The sequence below is a fragment of the Aedes aegypti genome, chromosome 2, assembly GCF_002204515.2.
Source record: "Aedes aegypti strain LVP_AGWG chromosome 2, AaegL5.0 Primary Assembly, whole genome shotgun sequence".
In the NCBI taxonomy this organism is placed as follows: domain Eukaryota; kingdom Metazoa; phylum Arthropoda; class Insecta; order Diptera; family Culicidae; genus Aedes; species Aedes aegypti.
The window spans coordinates 37,293,674-37,313,816 of NC_035108.1; the positions used below are offsets into that span (position 1 = coordinate 37,293,674).

The window sequence follows — 20,143 nt, forward strand, 5'->3', positions numbered from 1 at the left end:
ATTGAGAAAAAGCGGAGATACAGCTATCTAAGGCTTATATTTTTCATGGGAAATCGCCTCTGGTGCATTTTATATGTGAGATACTGTACCTCATAGTGTTACGCTTTATGCAAGAGATTAGAATAACCACATAAATACGTCTGAAAAATGTCTCGAAAATGGTAATTTTGTCACAAATTGATGAACAGTGTTTTCGAGGTCACCCCCCTGACGGAAATCCTGGCTACACCCATGCAGCACCACGCAAATTTGTGGCTCATTTGAGTCATTAGGGTCGATTTTTGAACTTAACCATCGTTAGGCCCCACTAAGCGCAAGATGGGAAAAACAACGCCCGCGATGCGTATGTACCTTATGACTTCTGGTTTTGGCCTCGGCAAAGCGAAGGCGGGAAAAGGGGGAAAACTCGATGTAAACACTCGTCGTTACACAATGACGCCCTGCTGCACACAACATGTGTACCGAGGTTGTGAATTTAATTTTTTTACATCTGTCAGGAATTGTGTGCAGCAACGGGCAGCCGTAGTCAAGTCAAGGTAGTAAGGTATGGGAAAACGAAAATGCAATCACATGTAGGGCCGTGGGCAGCATCGTAAGATTGAGAGAAAAAGTGTGCGGCTTACGCGAGTGGCTCACACGGCGTGTAATTAGTGCGCATGGCTCATCTGGATGGCGTAATTTACATTTTCCTTGCGTGTTGGGTATGGGTTATCATTATCATATCATTTGTTGAAGAATTCATATGTTTTAATTTGAATTTTTGACAAATTGGACTAGAGTTGCAGGTGAAGTGAACTATGAGAGCTGTACAGCGGTTTTTTTTTGGTTCACGTACTTCTAGAATCTAGGTACTGGAAAATCCCTTGACTTGTGGTACAGTTGGTGAAAGTGTCTTTGAAAATATGTTTATTGTCATAGGGGGCAAAAAGCAATTATTGAAGATGTTGTTGAGAGAAGGTCTGAAAATTTATGAACGAATCCTCAAAGTATAATACATCACATAAAGATGATCACATTGAAAAGCCATTATAATTGTTCTTTGCTGCATGTGACCGTGACGTGGATGCTCTTGAGGTAAAGTTGGATAAGTTTTCTGTTTTGGGTGCCTTGCCCGCATTATTTCCACTTACACGGAAGGTTTTTTTTTTTACTTTTTTCGTTTATTTGGTAGGATCGGGTACACGGAAGTCGAGCAGAAAAAAAACGGCAATTTTTTATTGCTTTTGTTTTTTTTATGACAAATTACTAATTTGAATGTAATGAGCCTAATTGCGCAACACCTTCCAAAACGAAAACAAAATTCAAGTTCAATGTTTTCCAAACGGCCTTCATTCTTCTTATTTCCACTCGCACCGCTGATCACCGCAGCCATCCGATCATTTATCTTATTTACTTTAATTAGCCTACCCGCTAATTAAAAAATTTTACACTAAATTAATTTTCCGCTTCCTTCTCTATGAGGGGAAAACAAATGCTTTCCATTGAACGATACTCACCAGATGGAAGACAAACAGCAATATGAAAATGTTTCCCATTTTCGTAGATTAATTCAGGCGAGTGCAATTGAAATGGCTGGCTCCTGATCGAAAAGTGGTTATCATTGAAGCCTCGAAGACGGAGGTGTGGGCGCCTTGCCTTAGGAGTTACAAGAAGCGTCGGAAAATGTTGTGGGCAGGCACGTGATTTTGATTAGCAAACTGAAGCAGAGTTTGATTGCGCTGGAAGAAATTGGTTTACAGTCGATCTTATCTAGACGTTGGAAGGCACTGCATATCCGTAAAATGTAAGTCAAATTTGGATTAGACTAGAGGACTCTAAACTCAGTAGAATCCCATTGGAGACATTTACAATCAATAGAGGAATATTTGTTGCCAAACAATCATCAGTTTGTAAGTCTAATTGCAATATGCAAGTCTATACTCATCGTGACATTCCTGCTGCTTTGATATTTAGAAACTTTTTTCACATATTCTTAACACAATTCGTATTGTGCAATTTATTATGAGTTGAGATACGTGGAAATATAGCAACTGGAGATATTTGTTGAAGAACTTTGCCTGATTGGCGTCACTAGAAGAGTGAAAGTGGCGCCAAACAGGCAAAGTTCTGCGACTTGGATCGTTTTTACGGACTCTACGCCCATATCAGATACCAGAACGGGCAAAAGTTCGTATGTTGACTTATGCTATGGGCATGTTAACGAAAAAACGGAACACAGTTATTTCCTTGAGAAAGGCACAATAAATGTGTACGAATCGTCGGATGAAAACATAACATCCGTTTTTGAGCATAACAGACTGAAAGCCAGAACCTAGAGCATTGTAAATAGCTGAAACGGATATTACAACTATTAAAGGATATGGAAGCTGAAACGAAGTTACCAATAATCACCAACAATGCCATTCATAGTGCTAATTCAAGAGGACATCGTTCGAAAAATCACAGGTGATGTAGGTCATCGTAGGAATTTGTACGCGTCGATGATAAAGGTTGCCAATTCATCCTGAGGTTGCCAATAAATGAAAATCAGCTGTTCTTCCACTGACATTGCTAAAAAACTATAAGCATACTCTCGGCTTGTAAGCTCATCTTGTGATATCTTTTTGAATCAATACACGCAACCGGAGTCAGTAAGTTTTCAATAAAATTCTGCATGATTCTAATACAGAAATTGTATTAGATCCTTGCATAAACAGGAATTCTAATGATCGATAATACAAATATCTGCATGACAAAGAACATGAAAAGAAGGAAAAAAAACTGAGGAGTTCTCTTGTGTCCGTGCTAAGTTCGAAGTGCATGAGAAAAATGTTGGCTGTGTCATGAATCTCATGGTTGCGTAATGAATTTCAGTTATTGTCGCGGTCGGGAATCGAACCGGGAGTCCAAGTCATAAGATCAATCATGTAACGCGCACCGGCCAACACGGCTATATCAGTTGCTGTGAGTGGAGATGGTTGCAGGCTGTTTACAAACAACACTCGTCTGCTGTTGAAAAAACTCCTAACAGACACACGGTTGAGGAGCGTAATAAAAATCCGCGTTATATATGGGTTTTCATCTATTTGGGAATATTGTCAAATATTTGATTTGTGTTAAAAGATAGTCCAGTACTGTCTTCGGCGATGTTTTAGTACACAGTACTACTAGATCACTCTTTTAACTGATATTTGACCAGTATGAGGGGCCTTCCTAAGCCGAGTGGTTAGAGTCCGCGGCTACAAAGTAATGTCTTGCTGAAGGTGTCTGGGTTCGACTGCCGGTCGGTCCAGGATCTTTTCGTAATGGAAATTTTCTCGACTTCCCTGGGCATAGAGTATCATCGTACCTGCCACATGATATACGAATGCACAAATGGCAACTTAAAGCTCTCAGTTAATAACTGTGGAAGTGCTGAGAAGAAGGCTTTGTCTCAGTGAGGACGTAATGCCAAGAAGAAGAAGAAGAAGAAGAAGAGCGCCTTTTATAACCTGACCAATATGGACCAAGAAAATTACAAGGACAAAAATGATAGTGTTTGGAAAGACTTTCTAAAACATATATGGAAGGGGATCTTGAAGGATTTTTGTTGTTATCCATATAATGTCTAACTTCCTTTTGAAGAAGGTATAAGGTTTAATCTCTGCAAATATTTCATAAGAAGTTCCTGGAAACTTCTTTAAAGAAATCATTGCGTAAATCCTGGGATAATTATCATTGCTACCAAGTATCAAGTCAAATAGGGTAAGTGTTCCCTTAGTTGTGGGTGTTCCTATAGTTGCGGTAGTGCCATTTGCACTGATTTTATTACACTAGTCACAGAACCGGCACTGCCAATCGACGTATTGGCTTGTTGATACACGGAATAGTTGAAAAGAGCGTTCAAATTGCTTTAAAACTGATGAAATAGCACTAAAATTGTTAAAACTTGTCTTACTTGTACCAATAGTTGCGGTAAAGTGTTCCTATAGTGGAGGATCCCATAAGAAACCCACAGATACCGCAACTATAGGAACACAAATTAAAAATATACCGCAACTAAAGGAACGGTGTACCAATAGAAGAGGTATTATTTTTCACTGACATGCCGAGGTTTACTGCGATGAAATCATTTTTCCCATCAATTCAATGGTCGTTACTTCCTGTTACAACATTAACATGTACATTAATTGCGCTTCTTGAATTTAGGCGATTAAATGAAGTTCTATAGTGCTTAGTACCTCCACTATTGGTACATCTACCCTAGTGGAAGACTTTCTTCAGATTTTTTCTCATTTTCTGAAAGACTGCATAGGAACCTCTGAAACGATTTTTTCTAGGAATCGCTAGAAGAGAGCTCCCTAGTAGGCTCAAAGAGCTTAGTAGCATTTTGATGGTCAGTACTTATAGCTTCTGCTTGGGTACAGTTGTAGAGTAAATGTTCCAATGTTGCAGGTATTAAGCATGAAACAACTTCATTTAACCGCTGAAAATTCAAAATGTTTATTCGAAAAATAATGTCATCGCAGTGACCCAAGGCATGTCAGTGAAAAATAATGGATCAATGCACGAGTTCACTATTTGACATTTAAGCGGTGCCGTGTTAATTATGTTTCCATAGCAACCAGTGAATTCAGCACCGCTCAAACGTCAAATTAGTGAGGTCTTTGCATTTGCCGTTTCAGCTATTTTGGTTCCAAAGATTCCAATTGCAATTGCTTATATATTACTAACGTTAAAAAAAAGAAGTCTTTTGTTGACCAGAGTTTTTGAAAATCCATGACAGATTTTTGGCGTATTCTTGACAGAACCTACACACCAAACCCATTCAGCCATATTTTTTCTGATATTTGCCAAGCTGGAGCGTTCAACAAACCTGCTGAAGCTCAGCAAATCACATCATTGAGAAAAATTGTCTAAAAACATCGAATTTTCCGAAACTTTGGACACTTATATCTCAGAAGGAATTATACATAAAATTTTCCTCCGGTGAAGATTTGCAACAAGAAAAGGACTACTATATTACGCATTGGTTAGCTGAGAATTTCACCGTATGATTGCGCTTGCTAAAAAAACATGGTTTTCTGATACCCCTAAGCGACTATGATGTTCTGTAACTAGATCTTACGATGGTTCTAAATTCTGATGATATTGCAAATTGATGTCTTCGGCAAAGTTGCTCATTAGTCTAAATCAGGCTTGCTCAACGTACGGCCCGCCGCCTCTTTTTTGCGGGGCCCGCGAAGAATTCCAAACGCCTTTTCATATCTGGCTCTTGTGTAGCACAACCAACTTGATGTTTCAGCATTCCAAGGCCAATTATTACAACTATAGATTCTTCAACTTTAAGCTATTTTATTTTGAAGATTTTTCACCAAGGTTATTTGATACATATAAATGTGCTTGCTTTCTTAAATGTATGAAACAACTACAGTTTCAAAAATTCAGCCAAGTTCGAGGGGAGCTGTTTAGGCACGTTAGGAGTTAATCATCAATGTTAACTTCCTTTTCCCGATCAACCTAGATAGCCGCGTAGTGTCGGTAGCGGCTGTTTCAACTGGCTAAGAATTAACACTACGGACTGCCTGTTCCGGTGGTAAAAGTCCACCTCACAGGTGACCCCTAATTCATACGGCTTTAAGCTTACCGTGCCTAAGAATGAATGGTTAGGGGGTCTTAATAAAACCTAGCCGCAAACGGAGCCTGTGGAGTTCCAGGGCGCCCTCTACAGTATTATGCCCTTCCTGTGCTACCCGGAGCAATGGTGCAGGTGACCTTGTGTTTCTCCGAGATAATCGGCTGCCCTTCTTCAGTCTCAAGCCTGAGGCTAAATAATGGTGGGATTATTAATACATTGTAATTTAGTTTAAATTTTCACCTATATGGTTTCGCATTATGCGTTTTACGCAGTGTATTCTGTGCTTTTCGCCTTTGGCGACTTTTAAGAGATACCGATCTGGTTTTTGTTCGCTGCTGATCTTTTTCGTTCTGAGATGGCAAAAAGCTTAATCCTGCCTAGTTTGGGTAGTGGCTACGGCTAGGATAGCTTAGTTAGATCAATCTCCAGCAACGATCAATCTTTGTAGACTCATGCAAATGGTACAGCTCAAGTGGCGCAAGTTCAAAAACCTTACTTTTGTGAACTTTTATCTAGGTAACCTAGTGGACCCAGTTTTTGCTACCTTCAGAAACATGAAATGGCATACTCGCGTGCCATGCCTCGTGCATGCGTGCTCGTAAATAGCGCTGACGTCGCTACACTCATTTCTGAGTTAACAACCAGAGATGTATGTGCTGTCACAATTGATATTTCTGTATGTGACCTCAATAGGAAATACGTCTTTCGTTTTGTGGTGTATTTACCACATGATGAACCATCCCCAATGGATGATTTCAAACGAGTTGTCGTTTACTGCCTATGAAAAGGCCTTCTGCTGATTGTGGGTAGTGATGGTGATATTCATCACATCATCTGGAGCAGCTCAGATATCAATTTGAGAAGCTCTAGTCTGATGGAAAGTAGTTCAAATCTTGGACTACTAATTGTAGGAAATCGCCTACATCTCTATATGAACATAAGAATGTAAATTCGCAGACTTTGCATTTGTTATACTCCACAAACTGTGAATTGGTTGTGACCAAATTCTATGAATTCTCTCCGTCCATTGGAAATCCTAGTGATTTGGATGTTAACTACCGGTGAATTGGGACACAATTGTCCTTGCTTCGAGTGATCTCAAAATTGCTTGTCACTTTGCTTATAGGAAATGTTTCTCACAACTCCCTTCGCGGGACGAGTGGACGTCTGTACATAACTGAGCTACCCCAAAGGTGGCTAAGTATTTAACAAATCTGTCAAAGCAGAATTGCAGTCGCTTGGTTACAACCTTAACTGGACTCAACTATCACATAGCAAATATTCAGTGTGATAGTTGTGATTCCGATTATGGAACTTCTTATCATCTGATATGTAACTGTGAAGATCTCGCGTAATTGCGATTCCAATTACTTGGTAAACACTTATAAAGTGAAACTGATTTCAGTAACCTGAATCTTCAGAACCTTCTGTTATTCTTAACCCGCTATGGTAATGAGCTATAGGCTCTCTTTACGCTCATGCGTTTTTCAGTGCCCTTTTTAGGGCGCTGTTCGAACCCATTGTGGTATGAAGCTACATGCTCTTAATTCGCTTATGCGATTTTCCCTCTTCAAGGGACCCCACTCCTATTTCCTCCCATCTTCCCCTTCCCTTTCCTCTCCCATCGGGTAGATGATGAAATAGGCTCAAATATGGCGATGGCACAAATCTCCCAAATGGCGGGGAACGTGCCTCTGGAGCCGGCCTTCTAATACCTGAATAGTCTAAATCAGGCTTGCTCAACGTACGGCCCGCCGCCTCTTTTTTGCGCGGCCCACGAAGAATTCTAAACGCCTTTTCATATCTGGCTCTTGTGTATCACAACCAACTTGATGTTTCAGCATTCCAAGGCCAATTATTACAACTATAGATTCTTCAACTTTAAGCTATTTTATTTTGAAGATTTTTCACCAAGGTTATTTGATACATCTAAATGTGCTTGCTTTCTTAAATGTGTGAAACAACTACAGTTTCAAAAATTCAGCCAAGTTCGATTGTTATGGACAAAAGTTTTAGGCCAAGCACATTATCGCTAAATCATTAGATGCATTTTTGCAAACTTCTGAGCATAAATTTTGTACAGAAAACGGTTATAGCAAATATGAAGGCAGATTAGTAGATGATAAAATTAAATACAGGGTTCTCACATAAATTTGAAATGAAGATGAATCGAAGCCAAGACTCGAATTTTCAAGAGCACAAATCTAGAGAACCAGTCACTGGTCAGTCGCTGGTGGTGACCAATCAGTCAAATTCTCAGTGCAAATAGTTGTCTGGTTCTCTAGATTTGTGCTCTTGAAAACTCGAGGTTTGGTTTCGATGAACTTTCACCTTAACGGCAAACTAGGGCAGGATTCTTACCAAATGTAAAGCGAAATTACATAAAGTTTTTCGTATGATCACATAAAACCCTAGGCAGGTTTATTACCGAATCCAGGACATTACCCTGTGAAAGTTTCTCATACAATCATTAGTGAATTTCTTACAGAATTCTGCAATTCGAAGACAGGTTTTTATATTAAGTTTTGCGTGGGGTTCTAAAGGGATCCTAAGGACAATTTTCTCATCTGGGAATTCATCCTTAGAAAACTCGGAAGAGGATTTTCAATTAATACTAGATGAGATTCCGACAGAACCCTATGAAATTTTTTGATAAAATTCTGAGATTTTTTTATAAAATTTTTATAAAATCCCTTCTCACAGGGTTCAAAACATTTTTTTGAAGAATGCTGGGCTGAACGTCATCATGAGTACAATTCCCACAGAACCAGTATTGTGCAAAAAAAAAAAACATTTTCTCAAAACTCACGCTTGAGAATTTTCATGCGTGAGATGTTTATCACGCAGCTAACCAGTCAAAAAATTATGGATTATGGATTGTCTCACATTTCCACAGTTTACTCGCACACGGCAATAATTTCTTGTTAGTCTGATAGAATTCTAGTAATCCTTTCTAACGTAAACAACAACATTCGGGTTTCACGAGTTTTTGACGGGGTTTATGGCTTGTTACGGTTTGAATTGTTTGAGTGATTTCGCATCAAAATCTCAAGCGCGAGATTTTCGAAACAGATTTCTAATGAGTTTGCGCTCACGGGAAAGCTTATTGATTGAGATTTGAGTGTGAGTCTATCAACACTGCACAGAACCTTCGGCAGGATTATCATAGAGGAGAATGTCTGTTTCCATTTTTTTCAATTGAACATTTTATCACTTTTATTTGATTTTGCCAAAAAAAAAAATTGTTGCATTTAAAAAAGGTTGGCCCGCCGCAAAATATTGTTTCTGATATTTGGCCCGAGATTTAAATAGTTTGGACAGGCCTGGTCTAAATGCTATATACTACTGTTTGCTTAGATCAACATTCTATAACTAGGAGGCGCTTGTGAGCTACAAATATTTCAAACTCACATATCCCACGATATAAACAGCTAGAAAGTTGGCATTTCCGACAAAGTTGTTTGGTTAGTTTGGAATTGTTTAACTAGAAGGCGCTAGAAAGTTTTAAAAATTTAAAATTTTAATATTGGCTAATGTAGTTTCGATGGAAGGCTGTTGTTTTTGGTAAAGTTGTTATGGATAGATCAATTGCTAAATACTGGATGTAGAACATGTTGGGCATTATACCGCAAGGAGTTGCTAGTGAGCATCAAATATTTTCAACTCATATCTCACGATGCGAAACAGCTGTTAAGCCAATATTCTCAGCAAAATTTTCAGCTTGGTTCAGGACAATTTGTTATTAAGACATTCTGTCCTGAACCTAACAGGGTAGTGGAGCTAGTGAGCTTTGCAAATTTAAAACTTATATCTGCTAGTGAGCTGATTTATAAAAACCTTGTATGTCGAATGCTGATAACTTAGTTGTAGATATTATCGACACAAATGTTCGTTGCTCCTCAGTGGAGAACCATTGAATTATGTGTTTACAGTTTTAGAAGCCTTTGGTATTCGTTACGAAAACGTCAGATTCAGAATTAATTGAAGACATATCTTCCTGATTTAATTGAAGAACTAGTGAACTATTCGACATGAAGAGCAAACGGAGGAATCTTTTATTTGAACTAATAATTCTTCACTGGTTCACTGGTTGTTGTCTGTATCCGTTGTCAGTTGTCAGTTGTTGTCTGCTGAAATGTCAGTTATTTTTGTTATGCTCAGCCGATTCTATACCATTACCCGGAATACCATTGCCCGGAATGCAATTTATCGGAATACCACTTACCGGAATGTACCATTACCCGGAAAACCATTTACCGGAATGTACCATTTACCGGAATGCACCATTACCCGGAAAGCCAAATTTCCCATTTTTTGACGACCTTCTTCAGTACATTTGTGTACAATATTTATTCTCTTTCATTGATGCTGAGCACAAATTATGTCATGATAACCATGGACATTCTTGCCTCGGTTTCCATAAACACTTTTTCAAAAGTCATCTTCAAACAGCTATGGACCAAATATGTTTTTCTTTATGCCGGCGTTACGACTCAACTAGGACAAAGCTATTCTAGTACCATTTCTACAGTTAATAACTGAGAGCCTATGTCAATCGACCACTTTTACATTCGTTCATAGTTTGACAAGTATGTAAGTACTCCAGCTCTGAAACGTCGTCAAGTTTGCCAACCAGAAATCATTTTGAACCGGCGGTATTCAATACTACCAAACTCAGCTTGATCTTTCTGAATAGCCTCACTTTGCCGCAACGAACATTACGATACCAAAATTTTATTGCACATGTCATTTATTTGCGATTAAATTAGAAAAGAATCGCCTGATATGGTGCAGAGCTACTTGGGCACTTCCATGATTCACTTTGACATGGGAGGGAGGTTTTTCTCGATAGAAGTATCTGATATTTTGCAAAAAGAAGCACTACAGTACGACGCACATTGTGGCCAAATATGAATTAAGTAGCTTTCGAAAAACCCCACTGCCGAAGTGAATCAAAAATGTCAAGAATAGCATCCGGCTACGAAAAACTATGTCTTCAAATTTGGGCTATAATACTAAACATTACAGGCAAGGATAAAAATAATGAAAAGATTTTTTTGTGTTATATATATATATATATATATGATGTCAAATATCAACGAGGTCAATTAAAATCGGAAAAATCGCCTATCAATTAAGGTAGGGTGCATTGGATTTATGATAGTTTCCTTATCCCCTTCAGTTAAAACAGTTTAGAATCCAATTTAAATATTGCATCAAAAAATTAAAAAAAAACTGTGCAGCACAGTGCAATTCTCATTTTAGCTTTAAAGCTCCACCAAATCAACACGGTTTTTTAAGCGAATTCGACTAAAAATCGACGTGATTTCGTTGTTGGGTCGTTGCAAGCACTCATATATTGAAGCATCTAGACTGACGACGAAAATCGATGCGAAATTGCGTCGCTGTGGGTTAGACACGCTCATCACACTGTGCATGCAGCGCATGTCGCTGTCGTCGTAAAAAAACGCCTTGATTTAGGGGAGTCTTTAAGTTTGAGGAAATCTAAAAAATCAAGACGAAACTAAGAGTGCCTTGGTGATCGAGAGTAGGGACACTTTACGCCATTGTTACGTCCATCTCTGGATTCTGAGATATTGAACCTCAATAGATCTACTTTTCCTTTGAATTTCCTTAATTGAGGTATTTTTCTACGAATGTCATTACTTTGAATGTCTGTACCCCGAATGCAGTATAATATACTAGAAAGAATAGTAAGCAATCATAACAAGAAGGTATTTGGTCATTTTAGCAAAAATGCCGAGATCGTTGGAACTCGAAAGAACCGCCAACCAAATAAAGAAGGGTGAATATCAGATGACCCTAAATGGGTTATTCTAGAGAAAGGGATATACGAAGGATTTGCATTTGGTTGATTGACGTTTACAGAAACAGTATTCGGTGAATTGACACTCGGCGGAAAGTAGTACAACCAATCGTGTGAAAAATTCTAACCATTGCTTATTTATAAACATTTGGATACTTGGAGAGCCTTCTAGACGGTCGAATGTCGAAAGTAAAGTTACATAGTTTTAGCCAAATTTAGCCAGTTCAGCCAAGACAAGCTGAAAGATAAGCTGAAAGAACAGCTTGTTTTTAAAAGAAGGGTGAATCATCTATGAAATGCAAATATATGAAGATGGTGCATATTGACATGATCAAGTACGAAGTATCTTAGACTCCTCTTCAATGCTTATGTTTTTGAAGGAAGAACATCGCCTGTTCATTATCGTTGGTGATCATTTAAAATATTTCAAGTCAAAATACTGACCTGAAGTACCGTAAAACGGTTAACAGGACGTTAATGAAAAAGGCGAGAAATAATTTTCCGGTAAATGGTCCTTCCGGGTAATGGTTTTCCGGTAAATGGTTCATTCCGGTAAATGGTTTTCCGGGTAATGGTCTTCCGGTAAATTGCATTCCGGGTAATGGTTTTCCGGGTAATGTCGGAGAACCGCTCAGCCTTAAAACCGAGGACGGTGTAATTTGTCTTTATAAGTAAAAAAGGGAAGGATGAAAAGGATGCCAATGAAACAATAAGATCGGTTTGAGGGACATGTGAGAACTTCAGAAAAGGTTAAAAATACATAAAAATTGGACCACATGATTTATGCATGACCCCTGAAACAGTAAATGATCACTAAGAAATACAAAATGTTCTCATTGAAGAGCCATTCTTGTTGTACTTTGAACCAGTTTAATACTGCTGCCGGTGACCGTAGTGTGAATGCTTTTGAGTTTCGGATGAATTTTCATTTTTGCGTGCCGTGCTTGGATTCAATCCGTTTGTACGGAAGTTGAACAAAAAAGCTGTCAAATTTTTATACTGATTTATGCCATATTAATAATTTAAATGTTATGAGCTTAATTGCGCAACACCTCCCAAAGCGAAAACAAAATTCAAGTTCAATGTTTTCCAAACGGCCTACATTCTTTTTTGCTACTCGCACATTGCCATCCGATCAATTTTCTTATTTACTTTAATTAACCTACCCGCCCATTATAAAATTTTACACTACATCAATTTCCACGCTTCCTTCTCCGTGCGGGAAAAGCAAATGCACATTTCATTCAACGATACTCACCAGATAAAAGCCAAACAGCAGTATGAAAATGCTTCCCATTTTCGTCGATTAAATCAAACGGGTGGAATCGAACAGCGACTATCGCTAAAGTCTCGAAGACGAGGGTGTGGGCGCCTTGCCTCAGGAGTTGCAAGAAAAGTCGGAAAATGTGGGCAGGCACACGACTTTGATTAGCGAGCGGAAGCAGAGTTTGATCGGCGCTGGAAGAAATTGGTTCACAGTCGATTTGATCCAGACAACGACGACGACGACGGAAGGCACGGCACGAAGGGTTCGTTACACCTGTTCGATCACTTTTTTCGGGCTAATTATTCATACACCGTGGTGGCTTGCATAAATGCATATGCGCATTAGCTCACACTACACTTTACCTCCGATATACGTGTCTCGTAACGCATCTGGGCTTAGAAGCAAAAATCACCCGTTTTCCTTCGTTCGAATTACATCACTTGTCACTAATTAGCGCATTGAATGTGTCGCGCTCGCTCAAAAGACGGAGCAAGGTTTACTTTCTTGGTTGGGCTTTTCCTCTTCGGCGGTCCCCATGTGCAATTTCCCGTGTGGAGTATTTCTGCTACCGCACTTTACACTCTCACACTCTCCGCAATCGTGCAATCAGATCTTTATCGTGACATTTCATTTGAATCTTCATTTGAAAATCTTGCACTTGTTTTTCTTCCGGAACTGCAACTTCACACCCTTTAGCAATAAGCACTTCGTTTCGCTGTCTCGCACTCGCGTCACACACGAACTCGAACCCGGAGAGATCACGTTTCCCGAAATGAGCTGCTCACTAATTGTAGTAATATACTTAAGCAAAAATAACACACTTGTAACCGAAAAGGCACACGCGAGCACGACGCGGGTCTCGGAAAAATGCGTTTGATTCGAATGCTGGCCAAAGTGCCACTGACTACCGCCGAGTTGGCGCAATTTTCATCTCTCGGGCGGTTGGTTTGCAAAAGTGCGGTCCGCTGACGGTTTCGCAGAGTGTGGAGCGTGTGGGTTGTTGTGGTTGAAACACGCGCGCTTCGCAGCCCGGCAGCTCAGCGCTAAGCGGCACTCAGCTGGAGATCATAGGTAACCGATTCGAGCTGAGCTGAGAGAGAAACTCACGGAAATTGGCAAACAACGCCGGTGGAGTGAGTTGCATGTGGTGCGATTGTGGCGTTTAAGTTAATGCTTAGAAAACTGAAATATGATACAGCGTAGCAAAAACAAAAAATCATTGTTGCGTGTTTCAAGGATCAAATCATGAGTCTCTGGTAAAATTTGAGGTTGCTGAACCCGCTCTAAGAAATGTTTGCACGTCACAATTCTGTGCTACAGGTCGCCAAAGTCGTGTTGGATACTGGTTTAATAATATTCACATGAAATTTGAACTACAAATTATCAAGCTTTCTATCAATCTCATACAACAAGCATGCAAAATAGGACTTCACCACAGCATAGGCTTTAAACCTAGTTCAACAATATGGGTGAACTGAGGCCCTTAGACTTTTATATACGATGAAGTTTGGTTTAAATTGCACGAATAATCTTCAACTACCGTCGATTGAGGTGACAATGGATCTCGCTGGAAACTCACGAAGATTCATACAAAAAAAAAAAACACAATAAAAATTGTTCGGAGAGATCTGGCTGAAATCGTCCCTGGAACCCGATAGGTTTTTCAGCACGATTCCGAGAGACATACGGTAAAAATCTTACCAGAAATTCATGGAGTGCGAGATTCTCGGCGGTCGCGCTCCCCTGGTTGATTTTTTTTTGTTTACGCCATAGTTTTATAAATATTAACTCCACTGAGAGATCGAAAAAACTCAACTTAAATTGAAAATTGTGATTTTTGAGAACATATGGTCGGCGTTAAGTCAGAGTGGACCAAGTGACATTTTTCAAATTTTGAGAAAAATGGGTTTAAAGTCTTACGCTCTGTATTTTTTGAACGCGTTTAAATTTTGGTTCAATATTTCAACACATCTTTATATCAGTTTCAAACAATATAATATAATGTAATTATCATGAAAAATCATAATCCAAACCTGTGATATAACGATTTTCTGATGGACTATGTGTACTTGGTCCGCTCTGACTGAACTGAAGACCACCGTTCAGTGAGTTGGTTCACTCTGACTGAACAATTCCCAGGAAAATAAATAACAATCATTCAATGCTTGTACGGTCAAACTGGGTGCACAGGGGAACTGGGGGTAAAATGAACACCCTAAGCAATTTTCATGTTTTCTTGCTTATGAAGCTGTCAGATTCTTTTTCAATAGCTCAGAATTGAAGAAGGATGTTTATGCCATGTAACAAGTTGAAATACTGTGATGGAAATAGAACATTATTATAGTTTTGAAAATTTCTTTCTATAGAGTCAATGTTCCAAACATGTGGGTAAAATGAACATGTAACGGGGGTAATATGAACATATACTTGGGGGTAAAATGAACATACAATGGGGGTAATATGAACATATACTGGGGGTAAAATGAACACATGCTGGGGGTAAAATGAACACATGCTGGGGGTAAAATGAACATGCAGTGGGGGTAAAATGAACACCATTTAAATTGAACGGATTGAGGTATGATTCTCGGCATCTGGTACATGAACAATGCATGTCTCACAGACATTCTGGAATCGATGGAACGTTTAGCTGCGACCATTTGGATGGCTGCCGATGTCTGTCTTTGTATTTTCTATGGAAAACTCTTGGCATCTGAAATAAAATCCGGTAGTATTCGCCCTGCCATGGTGTTCATATTACCCCCATATCGAGTGGTTCATTTTACCCCCAAAAAATCAACATATTCAAATCATTTGTTCTCAGAATTTAAGAGATAAAAATATTTTCAATTTCCGTCTACTTATCATAAAAACCTTGAAGATATGATGTGCTACGCAGTTCAACAGATTTTTGATGATTTTAGTCATAAAAACCTTAAATTCCAAGAGTGAAAATTTACATCATATGAGAAAACGGAGAGGCGTACTTTGTTTTTGTTTACTTTTCCAGCTTTTGACAGTTCTAGATCGTGTTTGAGTTGTCGAAATAGTTTCTTAGTCTGAGTATTAAGGATGGTGCTATGTTTTGCATAGATTTATAGCATAATTACCGTAAAACACAAACCTGTTCATTTTACCCCCCCTGTTCATTTTACCCACAGTTCCCCTATCTCGTAGACAAGCAGATTATCAAAACCCTTCGATACCAGTATCGTAAATTCTTCAATAATCCATATCGTCAATACCGAAATCAGTTGAATTACGATAGCTCCAAAATTAAGGTTTTGCAGGGTCTGGGTACTGAAGGCCAGAAATATTCAAATATGTGTTCAGTCAGAGTGGACCAAGTGAAAATCTTGAGTACCGACAAAAATATATTGCTCCACTAAGCGGGTTCTAGCAAACTCCATACATACACCATAGAACTGCAATGAACTTCTATCGGACTCTGTAATTGACTCAAAAAATGCAATAATCCACCAGTTTATTGCTTTTAAACAATTAGTCCACTCTGTCTGCACAGAAATTGTTGCAATTTCGGATCACCCATCCAAATATGGTGAATGGTCAAAAATCAAAATCAAATGCATTGAATTAAGTAATATTTATAAATTTCTATTGATGGATAAGTAGAAGAATCATTCGTTGGGTAAAAATCTGACAAATCTCTTGAAATATTTTTCATTTCCTCGCATTCCTCAGCGCGCTGATCATTTTCGCTGATATGGTCATAAGCACTTGGTCCACTCTGACTGCACACTTTTATCGATTTTTATTGATCATCCAAAGTAAATTTGTTACATATCTTTCGCAGTTTACAGCATTCATCAAATCTGGTCAAAGTGAAACGGAGGTAAGGTAATTTCGCATCTAATGAGAGAATAATCCAATTTTCCCAAGTTTTGTACTTGGTCCCCTCTGACTTAACACCGACCATATGTATTTAATGGTGGCAGCAATCATGTGATATTGCTTTGCGTTCCAAAATGTAACAAAATAATGACAGAATGCCTCATTGCAATGCATCAAGATATTGCACAAAGATAGGAAACGGTTTTATATTCCCGTGATTGCTACCATCTGTGCTGAAACTAAGCATTGGGGTTTTCGGAGAGCTCTTTCATTCTGCTAAGAATAGATTTCTGTGAAAATATACCTAAGATGATAGCTTGTGTTCTAAATCGAGTCCGAACGATTCTATTAACAATAAAAGAGTCGTCACACATCGACTAAACCTAAAGATTTTGTGATACGGTATGAAACGCATTCCAAACTTTCTATGTAGCTGAAATATATTTCTCAAACACAAAACTCATCATGGATTTCAGGAAAATCTTTGCTGTTTCGTTTCGGCACTTACTAGGATAACTTTTAATTATTCGAACTATCTTTGACATTCGAAGGTATTTACCAAGCAAGAAAAAGCAGGACAAAACTTAAAATATGAAAAATAAATCAGGACGCCTCGGAAGAATTTCAAAACCAGGACATGTCCTGCTAAATCAGGACGGATTGTAACCCTAGACTCGTTCTCCGCTGCTGCTGTTCGAGCTCTCCTGGTTGACCAGTTGGATGCCGAGGTCAGCGATTCCGGTTGAAGGATCGCTTCCGGTTTACTGGCGTCCCGACGACCCATAACTGGTCTGTGACGATCGATGATACTCGGCATAGTCCCCGACGGTTGAGTCCTATTCCGGCTACGCGTTTCTTCATGCTTCGATATTGGCCGGTGGAGTGCCGAAGTCGGCCAGCGATTTCGGAGGAAGGAAACTTCCATATCACAGGCGCCCCGACGACCATTTGCCGGGGCTGTTTCGCGAATTACTCAGCTAGACTCCGGCGGTAGACTCAGCCTACTCCGACTCTACGTTGGTCGGCCAATTGCCAGGATCGGTTCTGCAATTCCGGTTGGAAGATGAGTTCCGAGTTGCATGCGCCCAGATAACTTATGACCGATACTACGCTACGCCCGCTCTGCTCAATCTAGTCCTCGACGGAGAATCTAGCCTACTCCGATCGCTCTCTGGTTTTCACGCCATCTCTTTTACAGTGACGACAGAATCTGCGTTGTCCCTCTGTTCAACGCATTCCAAGTGCTTTCATGCTGGTACATGTTGTCGGGACTTAGGACGCGGTTTCTGACATCATCTCGCTCGAATCGAGGGCAGTTTTTTAGTCGTCCACACCGACACATTGGGAATGAGCCTATGGGTCCACCTTCCTTTCTTCGAGTTATTCCACTCCTGCCTGCCCCTTAATTTGCCGGTAGCATGCTTTGTCCTCAGCTAAAGTGATGCAGATGGGGATGAGCCGGAACGTACCTGCCAGCTTTTCTCGATTGCGTTGGGTTGTCAACGTTGCAGCCCAATCCGGAACTCCGTATTTTAATATGGACGATGATACGATCGCCAGAATACGAATCGTACTGCTTCTTGGTTCTAAAATGTTGGGCATGATCCTAGCTACAGTGTTAGCTGCTTTCACTGTCTTTCCGCAAGCAAAATCTACGTGGCTGTTGAAGTTTAGCCTGTCGTCGACCATTACTTCAAGGTGCTTTAGAGAGCGCTTCGATGAGATTACGTTGATCTCGAACGTCTGAACCGCCTTGTAGTTGTTAACCAGCACCACCTCCGTTTTGTGGGAGGCCAACTGCAGCTCGACTCCAGGCATCCACGATTTAATGATGTTTAACGATTTAGTGATTCCACCGTTAGCATCTCCACCTCCTCCAACGTCTCGCCAGTTATCGCAAGAACGACGTCATCTGCAAACCCGACGATCTCGACTCCATTCGGCAGTGTCAATGTTAGCACTCCGTCGTACATCATATTCCACAGTGTTGGACCAAGTATGGATCCCTGTGGAACTTCCGCCGGTACTTTGGTTGACATCCGTCCCTGGTTTGTGTCATAAACCAGTACCCGGTTCTGAAAGTAGCTTTACAGAACTTTACACATATATTCGGGCACCCACATTCTGTGTAGGGCTGCTACAATAGCCTCCCAAATGGCATAGTTGAACCACTGCGCCGTATCGATTGCCTCTCCTCTTCTGCTTGGACGCTTTCTCCGCGCACGCGATGACTGCCCGAATAGCATCCACCGTCGAAGACTTTTCACGGAATCCGAACTGCCTTTTCGACAATCCGTTCTCACCTTTCAGAACTCCGGAACTTTAACATGAGTATCCATCAATTGGTCTATATGAAGCAAGATCTCCTGGTGGAATTACCGGTTTTGGCAGCAACACCAGCTTCTGCACCTTCCATCTGTCTGGTTAGCAGCCTCCCGCTAGACACTTCTGCAACGTTGCCCTAAATATATCTGGGAACGCTAAGATTGCTGCCCTTAGCGCTACGTTACGGATACCATATGGACCGGGAGCGAAATGAGAAATACAAAGTTTTATCAAGCCGGTTTCGTTGACGGACAATCCTCAACGTACCAGATCTTTACTGTATGGCAAATCCTCCAAAATATCGTGCATTCCAGGTCCCAACGGATCACCTTCTCATCGATTTTAAGGCGCCATACGATTGTATCGACAGCGTAGAGCTCTTGTAAATCATGGACGAGACCAGCTTTTCCGGAATGCTCACAAGACTAATAAGAGTAACAATGGAAGGTGAGTGAAATGGTGTGAAGATTTTAGGCGAACATTCCAGATCGTTTAAATCCGACAACGAAATCCGGGGCTACGGTAAGATGATGGACTTTCGTGTCTGTTGTTCAATTTCACGTTAGAAGGTGTTATGCAAAGAGCTGGGCTTAACAGCCGGATTTTCAAGAGATCCAATCAATTCGTTTGCTTCGCGAATGATATGGAAATTGTCGGCCGAACATTTGAAAAGGTTATGGCAGGCCTGTACACTAGCCTGAAACGCGAGACAGCAAAAGTTGAACTGGTGATAAATACGTCCAAGACAAAGTACATGCCAGTCAAAGTCTTTGTACAGAGAGTTGCGCCAAGAAGCTTCTTTGAAGGATTCTTCTTCTTCGTCTTCGATAGTATGCCCTATTTGCTGGTCTGCTCGATAGGTCAACGGTTTGACAGTTCGATAGGTAGATTTGGTTTCACTCTTCGTGCAACTCCATTCATAGACTCTGATGCTAGTATGTGGAGCTGAGCGCGACAGGATTCACATAGGTAGCAGTGTTACGATAGACGGAGATACGTTTAAGGTGGTTGACGAGTTCATCTACCTTTGCTCCTTGCTAACTACTGATAATACGGAGGCACATCATCAGTGAAAGTTGAGGTTACTATGGTCTCCACAAGAAGCTGAGGTCAAAAAATATTCCTCCGTATCATATGAACGATGTACAAAACGTTTATAAGACCGGTTGTCATCTACGTGTATGAAATGTGGACGATGCTCGAAGGGGACCTGCAAGCTTATGGAATCTTCAAACGCCTGGTGCTTAGGCGCCGATCTTTGGCGGCGTGCAGGAGA

General features: G+C 40.2%; 1 protein-coding gene across 1 annotated transcript in view; it reads right to left on the minus strand.

Moving 5' to 3' along the window:
• LOC5566569 (proline-rich extensin-like protein EPR1) overlaps nucleotides 1-13,645 on the minus strand; it is a 99,302-nt gene extending 85,657 nt beyond the window's left edge. The window contains exon 1 of the mRNA XM_021840570.1: nucleotides 12,682-13,645. Within this exon, the coding sequence (XP_021696262.1) occupies nucleotides 12,682-12,720 (39 nt within the window). The 5' untranslated portion in view covers nucleotides 12,721-13,645. The remainder of the gene's footprint in view (nucleotides 1-12,681) is intronic.
• Nucleotides 13,646-20,143: the final 6,498 nt, after the last annotated feature.